This window comes from Ctenocephalides felis, unplaced genomic scaffold (assembly GCF_003426905.1).
Source record: "Ctenocephalides felis isolate EL2017-DRISC unplaced genomic scaffold, ASM342690v1 CF-g0.4_SCAFFOLD_00845, whole genome shotgun sequence".
NCBI classification, from domain to species: domain Eukaryota; kingdom Metazoa; phylum Arthropoda; class Insecta; order Siphonaptera; family Pulicidae; genus Ctenocephalides; species Ctenocephalides felis.
Window position 1 is genome coordinate 85,877,710 of NW_020536999.1, and position 22,944 is coordinate 85,900,653.

The 22,944-nt window shown below is 31.3% G+C and overlaps 1 protein-coding gene across 6 annotated transcripts in view; it reads left to right on the forward strand.

The window, feature by feature from the left end:
* LOC113376343 (large proline-rich protein bag6-like) overlaps positions 1-22,944 on the forward strand; it is a 54,631-nt gene that overhangs the window by 20,414 nt on the left and 11,273 nt on the right. For 4 of the 6 annotated variants that reach the window (XM_026616271.1, XM_026616265.1, XM_026616251.1 and 1 more), the window contains 7 exons: positions 15,711-15,843; positions 16,359-16,541; positions 17,324-17,442; positions 19,428-19,498; positions 19,688-19,828; positions 20,532-20,720; positions 20,792-20,912. In XM_026616271.1, the coding sequence (XP_026472056.1) occupies positions 15,711-15,843; positions 16,359-16,541; positions 17,324-17,442; positions 19,428-19,498; positions 19,688-19,828; positions 20,532-20,720; positions 20,792-20,912 (957 nt within the window). Of the gene's footprint in view, positions 1-1,360; positions 1,444-4,300; positions 4,419-7,487; positions 7,728-13,541; positions 13,763-13,840; positions 14,049-14,311; positions 14,460-15,710; positions 15,844-16,358; positions 16,542-17,323; positions 17,443-19,427; positions 19,499-19,687; positions 19,829-20,531; positions 20,721-20,791; positions 20,913-22,944 lie in introns of those variants that run through there. The other 2 variants (XM_026616279.1, XM_026616287.1) reach the window with 2 other exon arrangements.

Consider the following 22,944-nt stretch of genomic DNA (forward strand, 5'->3'; position numbering starts at 1 on the left):
AGAAACAAGCAAAACATAGTGTTGCCATAACAACAGTAGAATTGGCCTATGAGTTTTAGTCCTGTCTCTATGTGATAAATATATATTTATCATGCAGTCTTCAACATGATCTTATGTAAATTATAACCGTAAGATTAATTACACCTTCTTTATTTTAATTTCCATGTAATTGACAGAACATATAAATTAACACACTTGTTGTCCAGCAATTTTACTGATTTTTTTCATGTCACAGTTATTATACTAGTATAAACTTTTATACTTATTATATTTATCATTCAACTTATAATTTTCTTTCTAGGGACTGATTCTGCCGCATAGCAGACAAATGTTATGGCAAGGCCATGTTACCGCCCAACTTGCATACATTATGCTACTGAATCATACTGAATTCTGTCAAAATGTCATGTATTTGCTGTGCATTCGCGTTTTACACATAAACTGCAATGTCACTTGTATGTTGTGAAGCTGGGTCAGCAAGACCCTGTTATCTAAGATCGTTTTTTTGACATTTGTGCGGTCTCAGGTTTTCTATCTGACAACTTGAGAAAAACGCCTGACTGCATAGCAACCACATTGCTTTAGTCAATATTTAGTATGAAGTTCTTCATAGCACACCCTTGCCATAACATTGGTCTGCTACACGATAGAATTGGTTCATAAATTTCACTTTTCACTGACTAAGAAGACATATTATTACAACATGACATAAAATTATTTTGTAAATCAAACTGGAGTATGATCTTTTGTGATCATAAACCATATTTTTTTAAATGATTAAGACAGACAAATTACAGTAAAGACTTTTCTTGAAACGATTGCGTACTTGATAAACATTTAAATAATAAAAATAAATTTTTTTAAATTGATAACACATTTAGAATTAAAAGTGGTCATTTTCTTTAGGAAATTAACTGTAAGATTGATTTTTGTATAATATTTTTAACACTTCATTCATGGTAGTTACAAAAGGACTAATGAGATTTATATTATTATTAATTACATACATCTTGTAAAACTCAATATCAATAATATTATTTTGTTAAGAATTGTTATGGGTATTAAGCTTCTATTTTATAATTTTTAAATTCCCAAAGTTATTTGTTTGCTTTCCTTCATTAATTACAACAATATTTTATTTAGAAATAACCAGTTTTTTTAAACCAGAGTTCCAGTTTTTTTTATTTGGACAATCCTTATATACAATATTTTTATCCCTATCAATATTTTCAATATTGACATCAATTTAATTTTTAGGCTTCGAATACAACGATTGAAATAACTGAGAGTTTATTGTTGAGTATTTAATATTTAGTATTTTGTATATTTAAGTTGGTGTAATACTTCTTTTTATTCTGTTTGTTCTAGGAAGATAAAATGATGATTGATTTGACGGTTAAAACTTTGGATTCGCAGAATCATCCCTTTCATGTTGAAGAAGATGTAAGTAGAATTTTATTATATATATATATATATATATAATATATATATATATATATATATATATATATATATATATAATAATAATATAAAGAAGAAGAATATTTTCATTTCAAGAACATCTTTGTTCTTTTAAAGAAATGTTTTTAAAAATTAAATCTACCACCTCTCCTAAATTTAACACTAACTTAGTTTATTCAATCATTTGCAAAAATGTGACAAACAATACATTGCCCAAACATCACAATAAGAGAATGAGACAACATGAATTGATAGTTATTCATCATATTATGTTATTATTTTTGAAAATGTTTTTTAACAACTCATACCTATTGAATTCAATTATTTCCATAACTAACAATAGGACTTTTGTAAACAATAAAATTAACAAAACCATTGATCATAATATTTTTTCTAACTTGAAGACACACAATGGCTTCACTTGTTTGTCTTCTTTTATAAATCAAGACTTTGATGGTTAACAATTTGACATAATTCTGTTTTTACAACAGAACAGAACTTCTTTTAATATCCAACATATTAGAATCTGGTTTATGCAATCAATCACTTGTACTATTGTTTAATACACATTGGTGAAACTAGCCAAAATTCAATAGAATGCCTTCAGCAACATAAAAACATATAAAAACAAAAATATTGGCAGAACAAAAAACACATCTAAATACAATATAAAATTTTAATTTTCTAACTTGAAGACTCACTCTGGTACCACTTGTTTGTCTTCTTTTTTAAATCAAGACTCTGCGGTTAACAATTTGATGTAATACTGTTTTTAACAGAACAAAAACTTCTTTTATATCCAACACCATAGGAATCTGGTTTATGGAATCATCCAATATAGATTTTCTTCAACTTGACTTTACTTCATTCTAGATAACATTTATTCAAAGAACGTTGTGCTGAAGGTTGTTTCATTCAACTACATAACAGCATTAAATAAACGCATTGACATCTTTTGCGAAAGTTGCCAAATCATACAGTTGGTTTTTTTGATACAAATTTGTCCAAAAAATTACACAAATGTTTCACAAATGTTAGAAACCTGCTAAAAATATTCAATTGTTCTTTTAGTTAATTTAGTTCTGATGTGCATTTATATATAAATGCAAATATTGATGTTGTTAAGAATTATTATTAATTATATTATATTTATTAGGATAATCAAATTGCAAGTGCTCTTTGCTTTTATTAACTGCCTGAATGAAATGTTTGTTTTTGCTAGAAAAACCAATTTGCTAATTTTGTTCTCTCGACGTTTCAAGTCATTCTGATTCGAATAAGACCCAATTTGGAAAAAGTGTGTGTGTGTGTGTGCGAACAGATTTTTTACCCTTTTTCGTTTTTTTTTTTTTAAACGGCTGAACCGATTTCAAAAATTTAAAACAATTCGATGTAACTTGATAAGGACTAACGTTTTCAGCTTTTTAGCGCGACGATCGGCCGAGCAGTTTCTTGGTAAATTGTAAAAAAGTGTAAAATTTTTCATCTATTTTGCATTCCAAAATCGTGAATCGATCTCAAAGGTTACCCTAAAATATTACAGGCCTATGATAAGTCCTTTAATTATAAAAAAATCATCAAAGTTTCAAACATCGCTTTTTTGAACAGACCCTTCATCGACGTTTTCCCAAAAACGGCTGAACTGATTTCAAAAATGTAAATGCAATTTGATGAAACTTGCAAGATCTTGCACTGGTAAATTTTTGGTAGAAAAAAGTGTACAAGGTTTCGTCCACGTTTTAGCCTAAAATCTTGAATCGATTTTGAAAATTCAAAAGATTTTTTAATTTGAATTTGTGCTGATTAGTTTTTGACAGATATCCGCCAAGCCGTTTCTGTAATTTATTGCTAAACTAGTGGTGCCTGAGGCAAATAGCTGGAACTTTCCCTATCGTAATGAAATATTCGAGAATTTTTTAATGCTTATAGTCTGAATTAAAAAGTAAAAATTTGGAAAATTTTTTTGAAAAATGAACTTTTTTTTGCCTTCCCCAAAAACTAATAATTACTTCACTCTGTCAATACAAACAAAATATTTTATGAATTATTTGATCCGTTCTCTTAATAATTGCTATTTTTTGCACTTTTTGCTCCGTATCTCCGAAACGGCTGTAATTGCCTGTGCAAAAAACTAATCAGCACGTCTCCCCGTCAATACGAACCGAATATTTTTTGAATAATTTTAATCGGATGCTCTTTTCTCTCAAAACCCTAGTTTTCATTTCCTGCACATTTTGCTCCGTGTCTCCGGAACAGTTGTAACTGCCTTTGCAAAAAACTAATCAGCATGTCTCTCTATCAATAGGAATCGATTGCTTTTTCACTCATTCAAATCGGTTGATCCGTGCTTTCGAAAACGTGTACGAAAATTTGTATCCATACACACATACACACACATCTTTTTTTTCTGAGGTTTGCCAAAATGTTCAGAATCCTCTGAAACGTGAAGATATGCAAAAATTGTCATTTTCAATTTAGAACTATGTATGTTGGCAAAACATAAAAACATATCTAAATACAATATATATACTTTCCTCAACTTCGACTATACTTCATTTTAGAGAAAATTTATTCAAAAGAAGTTTTGCTGAAGGTTGTTTCATTCAACTACATAACGAAAAAACAATAAATAAACACATTGACAACTTTTGCGAAAGTTGCCAAATCATACAGTTGGTCTTTTGGATACACAATTTCTTTCACTAATGTTAGAAACCTGATAAATGAATCATCCTGGTGAAATGAATTGAATTATTTAACCTTTAATATACACCCAATAATATATTCCAAAGTAAATTAATTAATCGATTTGTTTCTAATGTGTTCCTTTATTTTCTAGATTACAATAAGACAGTTCAAAGAGAAGATATCAGACAGCCTAAACATCCCACCAGATTCACAACGACTGATATTTTGTGGACGAGTTTTGCAAGACGACAAGAAACTTTGTGAATATGGTTAGGATTGAATTATCATTTAAACCGATACATTTTTTTTTCAAATTTTTCAATTTTTAGATGTAAAAGATAAAGTAGTGCATTGTGTGATTCGTCAGCGTTAAACTGCATGAAGAAAATGTTTGATTTTATGAACAAAATTTTATATTTTAATAAAGGTGTTATGTTTTTTAGTTTTGTGAGTAATGAGTGGATTTATTTTAGTGATAATTTGTAAAATGTATCAGAATTGTTACGTTTAACACCTTTGGTAAAATATAAAATTTATTCATATTGTTATTTAATTTTAATCGGTGAACATTCTGATACATTTTCATTGATTGGATGAATGGTTAGAACAGCGGTTTCCAATCTTTATTGCGCCACCTGCACTAATAAAAATAAATTGTTGCGCCCCCCTTAATTTTTTTTAACAATTTAAATTCATAAATACTCAACTGATATTAATCACGCAATATTATGTAAAAATATGCATAAAAACTAATTATTTTAAAATATTGGTTTTTTTTCAAAAATAGCATTCTGGAAACAGATGTACGCGCCCCCCTTAAAATAGCCTGTCATGCCTCTGAGCGGGCGCGCCCCACAGGTTGGAAACCGCTGGGATAGAATTTAAATTTAAGAACTAGTTGTTATTGGTATTTTGCCTTGAGGCAAGTTACACGAACTTTCCGATATGTGTAAATAATCGACTTAATCAATAAAAAATAAATTAATTTATTAGTGATTAAAAGTAGTCCGAGTGGATTTATTGCACATATTTGAAAACGAACAAACACGTCTACTCGGAGTATTTTCTAAAAACAAAATTTTCACAAATCAATAATTTTTATAATTGAACCAGTTTCCGTAGAACTTTAATGGTTTAGTATGTTCATTAAGACCAAGTAAAACGTCTAATTTTAATTTTAGCTAACGTCAGAAAAACTACTCATTTTCTCACACTTTGATGAATTTTTAAAATTAAACTACTTGTTGTAAGGCCGTAATATTTTAGTAAATTCTATAAGACCCTGATATATATTATCAAAAAAGTTCTATAATTTTTTTTCTAACAGTAAATTACAAAAAAACGGCTCTGTAGATTTACACCTAAAAGTAATCAGTATCATTCCCAACTAATATCTTTAGAACAGTTTTTGATTTTTTTAAATCGATTCGGTAGTATGAGTATCAGAAACGACGTCACAAGGTAGAAGGCCCCCTTTCAATTAACCCAAAGTTGCATTAACTTTTTCATATGTATATATATAATTAATTTAATCACAATTACAGAATCAATGAGATTCAGCTATTTAGATAAAATATTTTATTTTATTATATATTATAGTTTATTTCGAAAATATTTTTGCTTTCTCTAAAAAATAACTAATATAATTTCCAATCAATATCTTTCGAATAGTTTTTGAATTTTTAAAATAGAAACGGCTAATCCTTATCGAATAGTTTTTAAAATCTTGAAATCAGTACAGCCGTTCTTCGGCGAAAGACTTTTTTCCACATACTTTATCCAAATTTGATCTCCGGAAGTCTTGCAACGTCGAGAAAATATAAAATTAGCAAATCAGATTTCTTCACAAACTTCTTTGTGTTTAAGATTTTAAAAAAAAATTTCTAACTGTTGGACCTGCCTTAAAAGTTGTGTGCATGAGTGTATGTATGGATCCACAACATTTTGATGAAAACAACTGAATTGATTATGATGATTCAGAAAACATTCAAAACCCATTGGGTTTTTTTTACCTAAGGCTGGTCTCATTGTTTCATTGTCAAAAATGTGTTTTTGACACATGCATATAAAATTATTATAATTTAACGACATATGTTTATTTTTTTATTAAACTTGGGATCGTTAGAATTAATAATTGATTTTCACATTTAAGAATTTGTAAGATTCTGTATTATTAATGGTTGCTCGAGTCAAAATTTTGTTTTATTATGGAGTTTGAAAACTTGTTTTATTTTAATAGATGAGGGTTTTGTATCAATTTTAAATGTCAGACTAGATTTGTGATACACTTTTATTTACAATGTTTACTTGTTTCTTCTTCAGCAAGCTTCAGTGTGTGTATGTGCGTCGATTTTCGACCTTTTGTCGACGGTGGTCTCAGAAACGCTAACAAAAGCAAGTCTTTTTTGAATGATCTAAAATTGGTTCAGCGGTTTTTGATAAAACGTCAAAGAAAGGTCAAATTTTGGAAAAAATACTTTTTTCAGTTTTGAATCAAATACAACCACACAAATGTCTTCCAATTTTGGTCTCAAACGATCGAGAATGACTTAAAAAGTCGAAAATAGAAAGTTCTCCTTCAGCAAGTTAAAAATCTACAAAAGTAATTCTGTTATTTAATTGTTTTTATTATTAAACATCTATACATGAGATAAATTTAATTTATTTACATGTATGTACATTAGGGTGGTTCATAGACATTTTCGAGTTTCTTTGCTCCCAAGGGCTTAAATGCTTCCAAATTAATAAAAAAAATCCTCTAAAAGTTTTAGCTCCTAATAGCATTTAGATAGTCCGCAATTCAATTCAGAGTTTCGTATATTTATTATTAACATACGTCATTAAGTAAATTCTTACGTCATCTGTGATAGTATTTGTGAACTCAAATATAATACTTAAAAATATTTATAAAACATTTAACCTCTAATTAAATCCATGTGAGCTGTTTAACGAAATATTTATTCATCATGGCATCAAAATGAATTCTGCAGCAAAATATTTATTTAATTCGTGATTTTGACACTAAAATTATCAGTAATAAATTGCCATCAAAATTAATGTCTATTGGCCACCCTAATGTACATACAAATTTGTCTAAAAGATAACTGCCAAAAAGTTATCCTCACAATGTACTAGTTAATCATAATCTATAATTTAAATTGATCATTCACACTTTCAAGAGAAATTCCTGTAACGCTTCTTAAGACAAAATGCCACTAACACCTAGTTTAAACCACATCAGACTATACACTACTAGTTGAAGTTGCCAAGTGCGAGCGCACAACTAGTTACACGATGTCAATTCCATATATACTTATGTATCTTTATTATCCTTCTAGCCCTTGTCAGCGGAAATGCAATCCACCTGGTGCAGAGGCCTCCGCCCTCGCAGACCGGATCCAGCGGAGCAGGCGGCAGAAGTACCACTACAGGGAGCAGTCCTGGTGCTAGCAGCGGCAGCAGGACCGGCAACGGGATGCGTCGCAGCCACACATTCAGGATGAGACCTTCGAATACTGACAGGAACGGTGTGTACCTTGGCTCAATGCCTTATGCTGACGATCTTGGAGACGCCCAAGGTATATATATGTATGTAGATGTATATGTATATTTCTTGTATACGTATATGTTATATATGTATATATATATTCATTTATTTATGTAGTAGTGATGAGGAATCTGATAGGAAGTTGTGGTTTCTTCACGCAGTTTGAGAAAGGCATATCAGATTGAGTCTTTTAGTCTTTTGTCTGGACTATAACCTCCGCTTATCTCCTATCTCTGGTCCCTATGGAAACTGCCATTAGGCATTACTTTATGGGGGGTGGATCTAGCATCCTATAATTTTTGCTCGGAATTCATTCTTCTAATTATTCCCATTCGCTTTTCCTCTTACCAAAGAACTAGCACTGCAGTAGAACAGCACTGGAGTAATTCTTCGGCTTAATCTCTTCTAATTGTAAGTAGCATTTTGCCTCTGGTCTCCACGGAAACCGGCGTTAGGCATTACTTAAGGGGGGAGGATCTGCAATGCAATAATTCTTACTCTGAAATTATACTTACCTTCTAAATTTCTTTCCAAGGATTTCAGGTCTATTAGCACTTCGGTAGCAAGTATGTCGATGACCTTTCATGCAATCATAGTTGTCAGCTTCAGTTTGTATCACTTCTACATCAGTATCTGGAGTAAATCTTCGGCCTAATATCTCTTCCACATGTGACTGAGGTGGTTGATGAATTTTGTTCGAGTGTCTAATGATTGTTGTTTTTTTATATTGTTTGAGCATTTCTTTTGGAGTAATGAATCTTATTGTGTCTACTATGTTCCATACATCCTCAGTTGTCAGCATCACTTCTGCATCAGAATCTGGAGTATTTCTTTGGCTTAATACCTTTTCTACCCATGAGAGAGGTGGTTGACGAGTTTTTCTCAAGTGTTTGGTGATTGTTGGCATTTTCTATATTGTTTGCATTCCTGGTGGAGCCATGAATCTTTGATATATTATGAATAGATTGGTGTATGTTTGCATGTATGTAGAATTAGTTTTTTATAATGCAAAGGACCAGCTTTTACGTATGCCAGTCTTCTTGGTTATTGGACTCTATAGTTATACTGACATACTGACTTAGATATCGTTTGTTTTCAACTTGTCTCCGCCATGAGGCATTACTTGATGTGAGGAGGATCAATTGGATCTCCTTCTTTACAGGAAATACAAGACTATTAGGACTTTTCTTGCAAACGTACTGCTGGATTCTCAAGCAACTTTTGATGCCAACATCGCTTTCATCTTCTTGAAGCTTCTGTTGAACTTGGTCTCTATATCATCACTTTTTGCATTAAAACGTGGGCACACGAACAAAACGTGCTCCGCATCTTTGTCAATGGATTTTGTTTAAGCTCCTATTCAATAGGGCACATGAACAAAACGTGCTCCGCATCTTTGTCAATGGACTAAGATGTTATTCTTCCTTTTGCTTTAATTAAACTACTCGCTTTCCCTTTTTACATGGAATGTAAGACTATTGGGACTGTTCTTGCAAATGTACTGGCGACTTTTCAGGCAACTTTTTACGCCAACATCACTTCTAGTCAATCTTGTTTAAGCTTCTATTGAAAGAGGTCTCTATATCATCACTTTGCGCACTGAAACGTGGACGCCGCAAGCACAAAATGTGCTTCGCAGTCTTCTCATAGGATGCTCCGTTGTCTTCTCATAGAATGCAGTGTCTATTCTGTCTAATAGGGCAGTGCTATGAATTATTGTGCTTGTAGCAGTATGTTCTAATCCAATACACTCTAATAAAAAAATCCTGAAGGAACAAAGCCAAGTTACATCAACAGTAATCTTACATTATCTCAACATTGGGATGGTTGCAAAACTAGAGTGCGAAGAGAAGTTAAAAAAAATGCAGACAAAATATGTAAAATTGTGAGTCTTTAGACGCAATTGATGTGATTGGGAAGTATGTTCGTGGTCCGCCAACACCTGTGTAAGATAATAGTTGATCTCACTGTGGCTCTGATTCTGCCAAACTTTGATCTTTGATATAAGATGATGGTGGTGATGATGATCCACCCTTTGCTGCATCTTTGCACTTTTTTGTGCAAGCACTTAAGAATTTCTATGTAGGATTTAATGAGAATCAGCTGAACTCATTTAGATGGTTTAAAAAATATGTTCATTAAACCAATTGGTTTTTGGTAAAGGTTCAACTGGCTTGGTTGTTTTTGGCAGAGGTGAACTCCAGTCGTTCAGAAGTAAGTTTGTATTTCCAAAACAACCAACGGTTGACCAACTTTTGACAAAAACTAATCAGCTTGTCTCCTTATCAATAGAACGCGATTGTTTTTGGAACCACTTAAATCGGTTGTTCCGTACGCCCGAAATGGTTTCCGAAAAATTGTATCCACACATACACACACACACACATCATTTTTTATAAGGTATGCCAAAATGTTCAGAAATCTCTGAAACTTAAAGAAATGCAAAACTATTAAATTCAGATTTTTGGATGATTACAATAACTCTACGGGAAATTAAAAAGAATTATTTTTGGGTGCTTTATGGGAGCGTTATATTTTTTTTAGTCTCGTGCAGGGAATATGCATAGAGTAAAAACAAATCATAGAACTTACCTTATTACCTTATTATTTATAAACACTTTTATACTATATTTAATTAAATTAATAATTATTTTTCTGTTCCTCAATTCAAATGCATATTCCCTGTTCACCAGAGCAAACTGCGGCCAGTGCGCTCGGCGAGACTGCGGTTATAAATCCGGTGATCAGGGTGCTCCCTGGCGGTGCCCCCCAGGCGAGACTGAGAGACCCAAACGAACCCGAAATCGAAAGGAACAACGTTCATCTCAATTCGGACACGAGCATATGATTGGTTGATTGTGAATTGTTATTGTTTTTGTATGATTGTTATTTTGGAAATATATTTTTGGATGAATTGTGGTGCCTCTCGTTTGGATGTTGTTTCAGTATGTATGATTATTGTTATGTATGAAGAGTGTTAGAGTGTTATTAAGAGTTAATCTATGAACTCGGTATACTTTAAAATCTCGTATGAATATTGATAATTAAATCAACTGCCTTTTAAGCATTGCCTTAATATAAATAGCTATTATTCTTATAGTAATTTGTATTTTATACCTTCTTTAAACTATTTGAGCGATTTGAATGATGAACGAAACAAACTTATTCTAAAACTAGTAGTGTAGAGCTTCGTCCGTTAAGGCAAATTGCTGGAACTTCCTGTACTGTAATGAAATATTCGAGAAATATTAAATGTATTCAAATAGATTATTATAAATACTGAACTTATGTGTTATAGAAAAGTAAATAAACAAAACTTAATCAATCGGATTTAAAATTATGGACATTGTAAGAATAATATAAACTAAATTGCAAAGTTAAAATTATTCATTTAAAGTATATACGTGAAATTTAAACTTTATCTAGATTAAAATTAAAATCCGAATTACTGAAAAAAATATTTTTTGGAAATTAAAATAAAATTCTTATATCAAAAGCAATAGTTTTATCAGTACAAACAGAAAGTTTTTTGAATCATTCAAATCGGATACTTATTTCTCTCAAAAACTGCCATTTTTGGAACATTTAGCTCCGTATCTTGAAAATTAAAAAAAAAACCGCTGGACTTGCAAAAAACTAATCACTACTTCTCCCCGTCATTACGAATCGAATGTTTTTTGGATCATTTAAACCTATTTTCTGCTTTCGTTGCTCCGTTTCTCTGAAACGACTGGACCTGCCTCTGACTAAAACTAATCAGCACATCTCCTTATCTGTAGGAATCGATTTTTTTTTTAATCATTTAAATCGGTTTGAGCGGTGCTTCCGCAAACGACGACGAAAAACTGTATCCAAACATACATACATATACATACACACATCCATTTTTTCTGAGATATGCCAAAATGTTCAAAAACCTTCAAAACGCGAAGAAATGCAAAATTTTTCATTTTCGATTTTTGGACCATTAAATTTATTAGTATGGGTGTTAAAATTTAAACTTATTCGATGATCATGATGTTGACTTCTAGTGGTCAATATAAAATAATGCTTTGAATTTCTTTTATTAATCATTCGATCATTATAAATGTTGATTTTTAATGTTAAATGATATGTTTTCACAATATGTAATATGTAGTCAGTTATATTATACATAATTATTCTTACATACATAAAAATTCTAATGCAAAAGCTTCTACAAAAACTCATTCAAAAGCGCAATTGAAATCTTTTGGCTGGGTCATAATTTATTTAGTAAAAATACATTTATTTAGTTCCTATTCTTATCAGGTTTTTGGAATATCGAATTCTTTATTGCTAATGTAAAAAATTAGTACGAATTATCTGAAATATATTCCAGTCTGGTCTTTTCTGAAAACAGATGATTGGTTCTAATTGATGAACAACCTTGTTCGAAAATAAGTTTATTGATTAATAATAATCTAATTTAAATGTGTTCTACTTTTTATCTACATTAATAAGAACATAAGTTGCAAGGATCATCATAAGCTTAGATTGTCTTAACTTAGTATTCGATTTCTGTAAGTTAGTTAAGAAAGCGAAAATATTAGAGTTGATTTGGTTAAATTGTATTGTGCTACAATTTTGGTTGCATTTAACGTTTTTCGACAACTTGTTTTTTTTTAAAGATACTTCTATCACAAGCTGAAGAAAATGATTTCATCTTATGATGAGCAAATAGTAAGATCAGAGAACAGCTCATACACACCTGCTTAACTATGAGACTTTTGTGTTTTGTCTTACAATTGTGATCAGTCCAAGACACCAACACCTTCTAGTCCTAGCATTTTCTTTTTGGAATTCAAGTTACAAAATAAATCATCATTTTTTAGGAAATGGTCGCCTCTCCCGAAAACTTGTTGTTTTATCTTATGATACTTCTATCACAAGCTGAAGAAAATTATTTCATCTTATGATGAGCAAGTAGTAACACCAGAGAACAGCTTATCCAGACCTGCTTAACTATGAGAGTTTTGTGTTTTGTCTTACCGTTGTGATCAGTCTAGGACACCAACACATTCTAGTCCTAATATTTTCTTCCTGGCATCCAAGTTACAGAATAAATCATCATTTTTTCTTTTAGCAAATGGTTGCCTCTTCCGAAAACTTGTTGTTTTTTCTTCAGATACTTTTATCACAAGCTGAAGAAAATTACTTCATCTTATGATGAGCAAGTGGTAAGACTAGAGAAAAGCTTATCCAGACCTGCTTAACTATGAGAGTTTTGTGTTTTGTCTTACCGTTGTGATCAGTTCAGGACATTAACACCTTCTAGTCCTAGCATTTTTTTCTTGGAATCCAGGTTACAAAATAAATCATCATTATCACCTTTAGGAAATGATCGCCTCTCCCGAAAACTTGTTGTTTTATCTTAAGATACTTCTATCACAAGCTGAAGAAAATTATTTCATCTTATGATGAGCAAGTAGTAAGGCCACAGAATACCTTATCCAGACCTGCTTAACTATTAGAGTTTTGTGTTTTGTCTTACCATTGTGATCAGTCCAGGAGACCAACACCTTTCAGTCCTAGCATTTTCTTTCTGGTAGCAAGTTCAGATAACAGCTTATCCGAAAACAGACGTGCTTACCTATATGAGAGTTTTGTATTTTGTCTTACCGTTGTGATCAGACCAGGACAACAACACCTAACATTTTCTTTCTGGTAGTAGGACCAAAGGAAAGCTTATCCAAAAACAGACCTGCTTACCTATATGATAGTTTTGTGTTACCATTGTGATAAGTCCAGGACACCCCCACCTTCTACTCCTATCACTTTTTTTCTGGCAACCAAGTTACAAAATAAATCATCTTCTATCCTTTAGGAAATGGTCGCCTCTCCCGAGCCAGCTCCTGGTTATGCGCCAGCAGACTAAACTTGGCCCGCAGGATGTTGCGTCGAGCAAACGCTCTGATCGTCGCCTTGGAAGACCCTAGGGCTGCTTCGCCCCCCAGAGACATGCACTCTCCTCCTGCTACAGTGCACGTCACACAGGCCGTCGAGGTTTTGGAAGTCGGAATCGCACATGTCGGAGATGTCGGACACGTAAGTGGAAAAGATACACAAAAATAATAGCAAACATTTATCTTTTATTATTTTATTTATCCTTTATCTTTTATCCAGGTTGGTGTTCCAAATATAACGATATTCCGTGAAGCAAGTGACCCAACGGTGACAGATGAAGCTGTTATTCACATTGGAGATCCTCAGCAAATGGACAGCCAGGAGGCTCCACCAGAGCAAGAGACAGCAGCAGAACAGACGGAGGCATCTGCACAGCAAAGCGAGGCAGCTAATACTGCTGGACGTAGCACTCCACAATTGGGATCAGGTAAAATATATACAATATATATTTTGAATATTTTCATATCATATATTTTATCATTTTTATTTGTGCAGGTGTGAACTCTTTTATGGAGACTGTGCTTCCATTGAAAATTGTTTTTTTTTTTGTTTTACTTTTTTTTAATATGATGCTTCTTAATGTCGTACAAATCACACAATGAATTAACAATAATTAATATTTAAGATGTTACAATTAAATAAATTGTATAAGTAATTAAAAATCTTTAATATTTCAATTAAAATTTTCAGCACACAGTTCTGATAGTTTGGCGAGCACCGACAGCTTCACGTCGGCCAATGAAATGCCTGTAAATGCATCAGCTCAACAGTCTTCGACCAATCAGGAGTCGGCAAACACTAGCGACAGCACTGCCAACAGCGGAAACAGATCGCAAAGGTAACTAGTGGTGCCTGGCATCGTGTCTTAAGGCAATTTGCTAGAACTTCCTGATAATATTTAATTTATGTTGTAAATTGAAATTTTTTCCAATGACAAATATCCAAAGAAAACTTTTTTTCGAGCAAATTTAGCCCTTAGATCCTGTTCTTGTACAAAGTATTTCAATATCTTTTTTTTACCACCATAAACTAAAATGTAATACAAAATAGAAGTAGATATAGTTTTGGAAAAATATAGTGACAATTACTATTAAAAAAAAAAAAAAAAGTGTGTGTAAGGTTCATACGCGATTGAAGTAAAATACATCATATAACAATTTTGAATAATGTTTATTAGTAATATGGTAACACTTGTGATGCACACATTTATTAGTGTTGTCAATCATTATACACATTTATATATTGATAAATTATGAATTATATATTTATAATAGCATTAAAAATATGTATAATATTTAAAAACAATAATGTAATTAAAGTCATACTTCAAATACGGCATGATCGGTTTGTCATTGTAATTACCATTTAGAAATGAACCTTAATTAGAGAGATGAAGTAACTGCTTGTTAATAAAATCTATAATATTCGTTCACACAGAGGATTATGTTAAACAACGCCTAAACAAATATTGTTTTTGCAACTTCACTCATTATGTAATTAAAATTAACATACATTCATTGACTGCTTGTATTTTTTTTTTACTTTTTCGCTGGAGTAAAATCTCATTCTTTGAACAGCTATAATATCTGCCTTGCCTAAAAAATATTTTCCATTTTCTATTTTAATTTCACTTCAAAGATTTATATAAACTACGAATAATATAGAAATAATTTCTAATCAATAAACTTACGCTTAGTACATGGCACAAATGTTTAATTTGTTTCATTATTTTCACAGAACAGGGTAAAATATTCTTCTGATTCAGGCATTTTTCATTAAATCAAGATTTGTACTGCGATGTAACTTTAAATTTTTTATTTTTCTATGCCGATTTCTTTGTTGATATCAGTACGCATACAACGTTGATGCCTGTACGCAAACATCGACAGATCTCTATTCACATACACGACAACTAATCACAATCGACCCGTATTGAAATGATTTCATCGCGAGCGAATGACGTACAGTTCGGGCGTAACGCAATTTCCGTTGCATTTGTACGGATTTACACCCTAATCGCGCCTAAAGAAGTTTTGCTTTTAAAAAACTTTTCTGGTCAGTAAATTTATATATATTATTCATTTTTCAGCAATTCTCGTCCAAATACACCATTGGCTCCTCTTGCTGCACTTTTAGATGAACTGAATGGAGTGCAGGCTCGTTTGCAGCCATTCCTTCTACAATACCATCAGATTTTGCGGACTGATCCAACTTATCCTGATGTAAGTAGAATTTGGATGAAATTGAGAATAATTATATAAGCAAACTTAACAGACATTGTTTCTGTTTCATTATTTTCATGATTGATATACATTCTTAGGCCTGGAATGATGAGACTACTTCTGTGACAAGTTATTGATCAGATTCATCAACTATTCAACTCAGTAGAATTTGTATTTTATAAACTTAAAACCACATCAAATTATAACAAGACAGAAAATACTTGTATTATATTTATAACCAGTTACATTTTGTGCAATTTCTGAAGTAGAAGTTTATATTTTTGGCAACTGTGATCTTTTTTGCACAATGATCGGTCAAGCCATTTCTTTGTATTTAGTAGAAAAGTGAAAGACTTTTGTTGTCTATGTTTCAGCACACAATCCTGAACCAATTTTAAAATTTCAAAACCTTTTTGAAAGATAATGATAATGTATTAATAAATTATATCTGCATATCATTCACCATTTTTTATACCATTCAATTTATACCTAATTGTTTTTTATTTATCTTTTAGCATGAAACAGCAGCAAATGCCCAACGAATGTTCAACCGTGTATCCCAGATTCTGCATCTCTTGTCTCATGCTTATCATATCATAAGCGACCTGATGGTTGATTTGCATCAGAACGCACCAAGATTTTTGACCTGCAGACCGGTACTGATGCAGAGATCAGTTGTTGGTCGAGCTGGAATGCCAGTAAGAAAAGTTTACACTAGTATTATAAAAAACTTAATTGTTTAATTGAATAATTAGTAATAATATATTGATTGTTTAAATTGTTTTATCCAAACTGATTAAACAAAAATTTTTGTAGATATTGTTAGAAACTTGACATGTTTTTTCCTCATTTTTTGGTATTGGTTAAATTTTTTTTATTGATCCAATGAGCATTCTTATCTAAATATGGATCTGATCCAGTATTTTATTCTTTTTAATTGTGTCCATTAAAGTTTATTATCAAGTTAAAACAATTCTTATGATATGTTTGTTTGATATCTAAGTTTAAGGCCAGGTTACGATCCATTTTCCATACATTATGCTACTGAATCATACTGAATACTGTTAAAATGTCATGTTTTTGCTGTGCATTCAGGCGCTTTACACATGAACTGCAACATCACTCATATGTTATGAAGCTGAGTCAGAAAGGCCCTGTTATCTAAGATAGTTTTTTTGACATTTGTGTGGTTTCTAAGTTAGGTTTTCTATCTGAAAACCTTAGAAAAACGCCTGACAGCACAACCACATGGTTTTTGACAATATTTAGAACAATTTTGTATGGAAAGTTCTACATAACATAGCCTTGCCATAACATTGGTGTGTTTTGCAGCAGAATCGATCCATAAATTTACACATTATTAAATTTTTTTGGATACATTAATATAATATTTCATCAAATTATTTGTAACATTATAAATATTGCTTGAATGCAGTATGTTTAATATAAAATATCCATTCTCATTTTGGTTTATTTCTAGACTATTGTAACGGAGAATTTTGTAAATGAGGTTCCCAACATCACTATTTCTACAAACTTGTCTAATGGACGAAGCAATGGTACAGCAGCGCCAAATACTGCTTCGGCTGGAAATAATGGGTAAGATAAAATAATATAAAGTAATGCATTTTTTAACTTCCCGAAGGAGAAGTTTGTTTTCATAAAAGAATCCGATTCGCTAATTTTGTTTTCTCGACGTTTCAAGCCATTCTGAATCGAATGAGACCAAATTTGGAAATAGTATGTGTGTGTGCGTGCGTGTATGTGAACAGATTTTTTTGCCGTAAATCGACGTTTTCTCAAAAACGACCGGACCGATTTCATAAATTTAAAAGCCATTCGATGTATCTCGATGAGGATTAGCGTTTATCAATTTTGCGCAACGATCAGCCAAGCCGTTTCTTTGTAAATAGCAGAAAAGTAAAAAAATTTTTGTCCACGTTTTAGCCCGCAATTCTGAATCGATTTTGAAAATTCAAAAATTATTTGAAAGATATTGATTGGAAATCGACCTGATTAGTTTTTGGTAAAGATCGGCCGGGCCGTTTTCTTGTAATGAAGTGTTAAAAAAATTTTTTTTGACGATTTTCATGAATTTTTTTTTGGTGATAGATGTCATGGTCTTCTAGATCATACTAAAATATTACGGCCCTACGACAAGTCGTTTAATTTTGAAAATTTGTCAAACTTTGCAAAAATTAGTATTGTTTTTTTGACGTTCGGCAAAATTAGAACTTTCATCGACGTTTTCTCAAAAACGGCTAGACCGATTTCAAAAATTTAAGTCAATCGATGTATTTTGATGTAGATTATCTTTTCTCAATTTTGTACGACGATCTGCCGAGCTGTTTCTTTGTAATTTGGAAAAAAGTGTTAAATTTTTCGTCTACATTTAAGCTCATACTACAGAATCGATTTTCAAAAATCAAAAACTGTTCGAAAGATATTAGTTGAGAATGATAGTGATAAAATCTACCAAGCCATTTTCTTGTAATTAACTGTTGAAAAAAATTTAAGTCGACTTTTATGGAACTTTTTTTTGTTCATAGTCTTACAGAACTTACTGAAATATCACGGCCTCACGGCAAGTAGTTTAACTTTAAAAATTCATCAAAGTTTGAGAAAATCAGTAGTTTGTTTGACGTTTGTTAAAATGAAATTAAAATAAAATGTAAGTTAAAATGATTTACTTGGTATAGAGTGTTCGTTAGTTTATTTACTTTTAATCACTTATAAATTAATTTATATTTTATTAAGTCAATTATTTACACATATCGGGAAGTTCATGTAACTTGCCTCAAGGCTAAATACCAATACCAACTAATTTTGTTATATATAGAATCAAGATTATGTCTGTGATCTTTTTCACAAACCATATTTGGTTGATGGTGGATTATTTTTTATATAAATTACTTTATTTAGATTAAATTTAAATAATAAAATGAGAGTTTCATGTTTACTTGTCTGTAATCTTGATGCAATTTTGTATCATGGTAGAGGTGATAGTGAAAACAAACCTGCTGCATTATTTTATAACTGTGGAAAGTTTTTTAAATTTTGAGAAAACTTAGTAAAGTCAATATATAAAACCAAATAAATATTCTTTTTGGTACAGAGTGCCCTAGAACTTAACATGAAGCCGAAATGGGGTGATAGTATTTTCCATAACTGTTCTTTGGTTGAACTTTTAAGTTCAACCTTGAGCTTCGATGAAATTATTATTATTTTTCAGTTTTTGTGGTGCATTTTTATTAATTTTGTACATTTAATCTTTGGATTCATAACCATGAGTATTTTTTCATTGTTATTTTTAGGTTTATATTTTTAACTTCATATATTTTAAAAACAAAGTAATTTTATTTCAAGAAATCTACTTTTTTATGTTATTTGTGCCACATTCCATAGGCCTATAATATTTTAGAATATCTACTGTTTTTTAAACCTCTTATTACCATACAAATATTCATTGCAAACCTACACATAACACCAAATCATAAATAAAAATGCTCAATGATAAATTAATAATTTGTTAATATAATAATTGCAATGCATGAATGTGATAATTCAATCTACTATATTTGCAGTACTGAAGGCAATGCGCCAAATGCTGAAGTTCCAAGTGATTTTGGACCTCACAGCCAAAACTTTGAATTCAGTAAGTATAGTTAAACGATTTGAGTAAATTGTATACTTTGTTTTTTGTATTATTCAATTTTATATTAATTATTTAAATTATTTATTTTATTCTTTTCACAGTTAAATAATATATTGGATTATTATTTATGAATGATGTATTATTGTTACAATTATTGTTATTGTTTTAATCAATTGATGATCATTTCAGTGCTTCCTGATGGTTTGGCAATGGGTGGCAATGTGGAGGTCGTCATGGAGGTGTCTCCGAGGTTCAACAGACCTATGAATAATACCACAGAAGGTGCTCCGACAGCAACCACAACTGCAACCACTGGATCCAACAATACCGGTAAATAAATGATAATTCGAACATAACATCAAATATTTATTTATTTTTTTATTTATTCATCTTGTGAAAACCGTGAAATGAAATTAATTTTCTTTAAATTAAAAAATGTTCATTGACAGAAATTGAGATGAAAAATGATGTAATTAAAAATAATCCTTAACAAAATAGGGGTTTGTGATAAGTATAAAAAATTGCGCAAAAAATGAGCTAAAAATAAAAAAAAAACATTTGGTTTCGATTAAAATTTCCAAAATCCTGTATTGGATGTATAGTTTATGAGATGTATAGTTTATAGCATATACCAGCGGTTTCCAACCTGTGGGGCGCGCCCCCTCAGTGGGGCGCCAGGCTGCCCTAAGGGGGGCGCGTACAACTGTTTCCAGAATACTATTATCGAAAATAACCCAACATTTATGGAACGTTATTAAAAAATAAACAAAAAATATTTAGTTTTTATGAATATTTTTACATAATATTGCATATTAATTTGTGGTCTGATAATATCAGTTGAGTATTTATTAAATTAAACAGTTAAAAAAATAAGAAGGGCGCGATGCTAAAAAGGTTGGAAACCGCTGGCATATACAGTTTATGGGATTTATAGTTTTTAGGATTCATAGTTCAGTTTTTTTTATAGATGTGTTATTTCCAAATATGAGTAACAAATATCCTATCTAAATATATATTTATCTCATCTTTCTAGGTGCAGGCATTACTATTCCCATGCCCGAAGATAATCGTATGATAACCCAAATCATGCAGGCTGTGGCTGGTCAAATAATCAACCGTATGCAAGCTGGGGGCACACCCTCAGTGAACGTAGTCAATGTTACAGCAAGTGTCTCAAGTGCTCCCAATGCTCAGACTAATAATAATACTGCTCCACAAGCAGGTAAATATAAAATATTATATATCTAGAATTTGGTAAGGCGTTATATTGATTTTTAAATATTTTGTTTTTAGGGCAAAATTCTCAAGCTAGGGTCAACACGGCTACACATCCTACAACTTCGACTCAAACCAGGTCCACTGCCAGGCCCCATGTTCAACTCAGACAGGGAGGTGGAATACGATTGCCATTTGGGTAAGTAGAAAAAGTCCAATTTTGTTTTTTGACCTTTCAGGTTGTTTTGAATCGAATGAGACTAAATTTGGCAAAAGTATGTGAGCCGACCATTTTATCTTTTGTTGCAGTTTTCTCTGAAAAACTGATGGTCAGTTTTCAAAAATTTAAAAGTTATTTGATGTAGCTTAGGATTTATTACATACTAGCTGACCCGACAGACTTCGTCCTGTCAAAAAAAATCTACCAAATCGGTTCTAATTGCTCTGTTGATCTTTAAAGGTTGTACCCAAAAGCCTCAAAAGATTTTGTATGTGCCTTCGTGCATTCATCCCAAACAATCAATTGATATTGCTGCAAAACTTTAGCCATTGCACAGTTCTTCGAAATGTTGCAAGTTGGAGTTTCATTGCTTTGCATATTTAACACTATTCCTACCGACATTTCATGTTTGCTATTCCTACCGCGACCGGTCAAATGACCGGTCATGCAAAATCTATATTTTTCAGTATTGAATGAAGAGTTAATGCTAGTTTAATAGTTTATAAATACAAATACAAAATATTTCTTTTATTTTAGAATGCGAAATCTACATTTTATTCTGTTTTATCCAATTTATTACGATTTTTTTTCTTAGAGTGTATTTTCTGCACACGCATTTTTGACGTTTTTGGCTGATTTTGTTTGCCATATCATCTTTCTAAAGTATTATCTGGAATATTTTCTTTTAGGGAATCCATTTTGTACTTGTACTTAGCTAACTTTTTTCTGGATTCTTGATGGAACTATACGATAAGTTAATTGGAATAGAAAGTTCCTGCCTCGTACATCGTCTTCCCGTAATTTCTTTATGTGACAACAATCGATTTATCCTGAATAAATACAAAATAATGTAAATCCTTGATAAATTCTCTATGAAATTCAAATTTTATCGAATGATTTCTGACTATTTTATGACTGACATCTACACCAAACATGACGCTAATACCAATTGAATTGACTCCCGTATTAGTGTAATTTTTTCAACATATGTGTATGTAAGTGAAAATTAGAATCTTCTTTCTTAGCTTCCAAAATTGTAAATATTATTTCAGTGATGAAGTTCTTGATTTTTAGTTCTACCAGTATTTGTAGTTGTTATATTGATTCAATTGTATCTACCATAACAGTTTTTTTACTAGCAGTTTAGCTGTATGTAGGATGGTAAAAATGTTATATTTTTTTGACATCTTATTAGAGATTTTGATAATACAGTTTTATTTGTTATAAATCTTCAAAGAAATTCTCAGTTTGCTACGAATACTGGATGGTTATCAAAATTTTACTTCCTATTTGTGCGATTATTATGCCCAGCAACATAATTATATTTACATCATATATTGAACGGTTACTAAAATTTATAAGTTTTCCTGAATATTATTGAACATGTGGTAAATAAATTTACAAATTACCTTTCTTGAAAATATATGTTTGTCGATAGTAATACGTGGCCTTTTACAACAATTTTGGTTGCTGTCAATGTAGTTGAACCAACCCTCGGATTCAAAACAAAACTATCATTTTGTTGTTTGGATTCCTTCGTAAAAATCTATCTACACATAGACATTGAGCAAAAATGAGAAAACCCACTTTTTATACAATGTCAATACAATATAAAGTATAAAGTACAATATTTATACTCCTTGCCTCATTTGCGCAGCTTGCATACAAAATTGAGAAAATGCATATAAATTTGCAGAATGTAGTTTTTATCACTCTAAATTCTTCTGAATTTACATTTTCTTATAAGTTCGATTATATTCCTTACAATTTCTACAAAAAATGACGTCCGAACATCGTCTTTCGTACTACCGGTCAAATGACCGGTCGCGGTAGGTAAGACAGTATACAATTTTTTTTTCCAAAAATTAAAATTGAAAAAACAAATTTACATTGAAAAATGTTTCATACTCACATATTAGGAAAAGTCATGAAGTTTGATGACGATTCAATTACATTTGATATGAAAATACTAATCGAAAAATCAAAACGGTCATTTGACCGGTCCCGGTAG